This window comes from Suricata suricatta, chromosome 3 (genome assembly GCF_006229205.1).
Source record: "Suricata suricatta isolate VVHF042 chromosome 3, meerkat_22Aug2017_6uvM2_HiC, whole genome shotgun sequence".
Classification (NCBI taxonomy): domain Eukaryota; kingdom Metazoa; phylum Chordata; class Mammalia; order Carnivora; family Herpestidae; genus Suricata; species Suricata suricatta.
This window is the reverse complement of record NC_043702.1, coordinates 6,723,256-6,724,084: the sequence shown is the minus strand read 5'-3', so window position 1 is coordinate 6,724,084 and position 829 is coordinate 6,723,256. Positions and strand designations below refer to the sequence as shown.

The following is an 829-nucleotide window of genomic DNA, read 5'->3' as shown; positions in this document are numbered from 1 at the left end:
GGCGGAGGCGGACCAGTGTTTACAACGGTTGGCTGATGTAACTGACAGCCGTCCGCACCGGCCTTCCTTAGAGAGAATGACAAGTTCACTTGTCTTACCCTCTTGTGATTAAAAAAATGCTGATTTATTTATTCTTGAGCTTATTTATTTTCTTTCTTTCTGTGTTTCACAGAAAAAGCCAGAGCCCCTGAAGCCACGCTGGGGTCTTACCTCCAGGGGAGCCACGAGTTTTGTCTACTTTGCTCGCTCTCTTTTCTGTTTGTGATTATTTTTAGTATGTTTTGGCAACATTTATTTTCAACGAATGTCAGAAACGCTGCCCCCCCCCCCTGCGGGCGCCTCCCACCGCCAGACTTCACGACCACCCGGTGCCACTGCCATCCTTGGGGGCGCGTGGTGTCACCTGTGGGCGCTCGGTTCTTCCCACCCGCGGCCTGTCTTGGGGCGCGAGCCCCGCCAGTCGGGGTATTTCTGCGGAACGAGAAAGGAACCGCCGAACGGTCGGGAAACTTTCCCGCTGCCGTCTCCCCGGGGACCGCAGGGTCCCCTGTCTCCCTCCGAGCGGGCTCGGGCGGCAAGGTCGGAGTTGATCGGAGCGTCCACGCCGTGTCCCGGGGAGCGGCCGGCGTCCTGGCCCGAGCCCCGGGGAGGGGGCAGCGGGCGGGCGGCCCTGGAAGCTAAGACACCTGCGGCCTCCGGCGGGCGGTCCCCGAGCCCCGGCGCCTCCTCCAAAGCCGCGGCTCCGCCCCGCCCGCCCAGCTCTCCCGCCCGCGGTTCCACCCAGCCGCCGGGTTCCGGCGCCCGGGCAGAGCGTCGCCTAGCCGCGAGC

General features: G+C 63.3%; 1 protein-coding gene across 1 annotated transcript in view; it reads left to right on the top strand.

Annotated features, from left to right (window-relative positions):
- The first annotated feature begins 304 nt into the window (after positions 1 to 304).
- EFHD1 (EF-hand domain family member D1) overlaps positions 305 to 829 on the top strand; it is a 41,150-nt gene continuing 40,625 nt past the window's right edge. The window contains exon 1 of the mRNA XM_029932865.1: positions 305 to 823. Within this exon, the coding sequence (XP_029788725.1) occupies positions 305 to 823 (519 nt within the window). The remainder of the gene's footprint in view (positions 824 to 829) is intronic.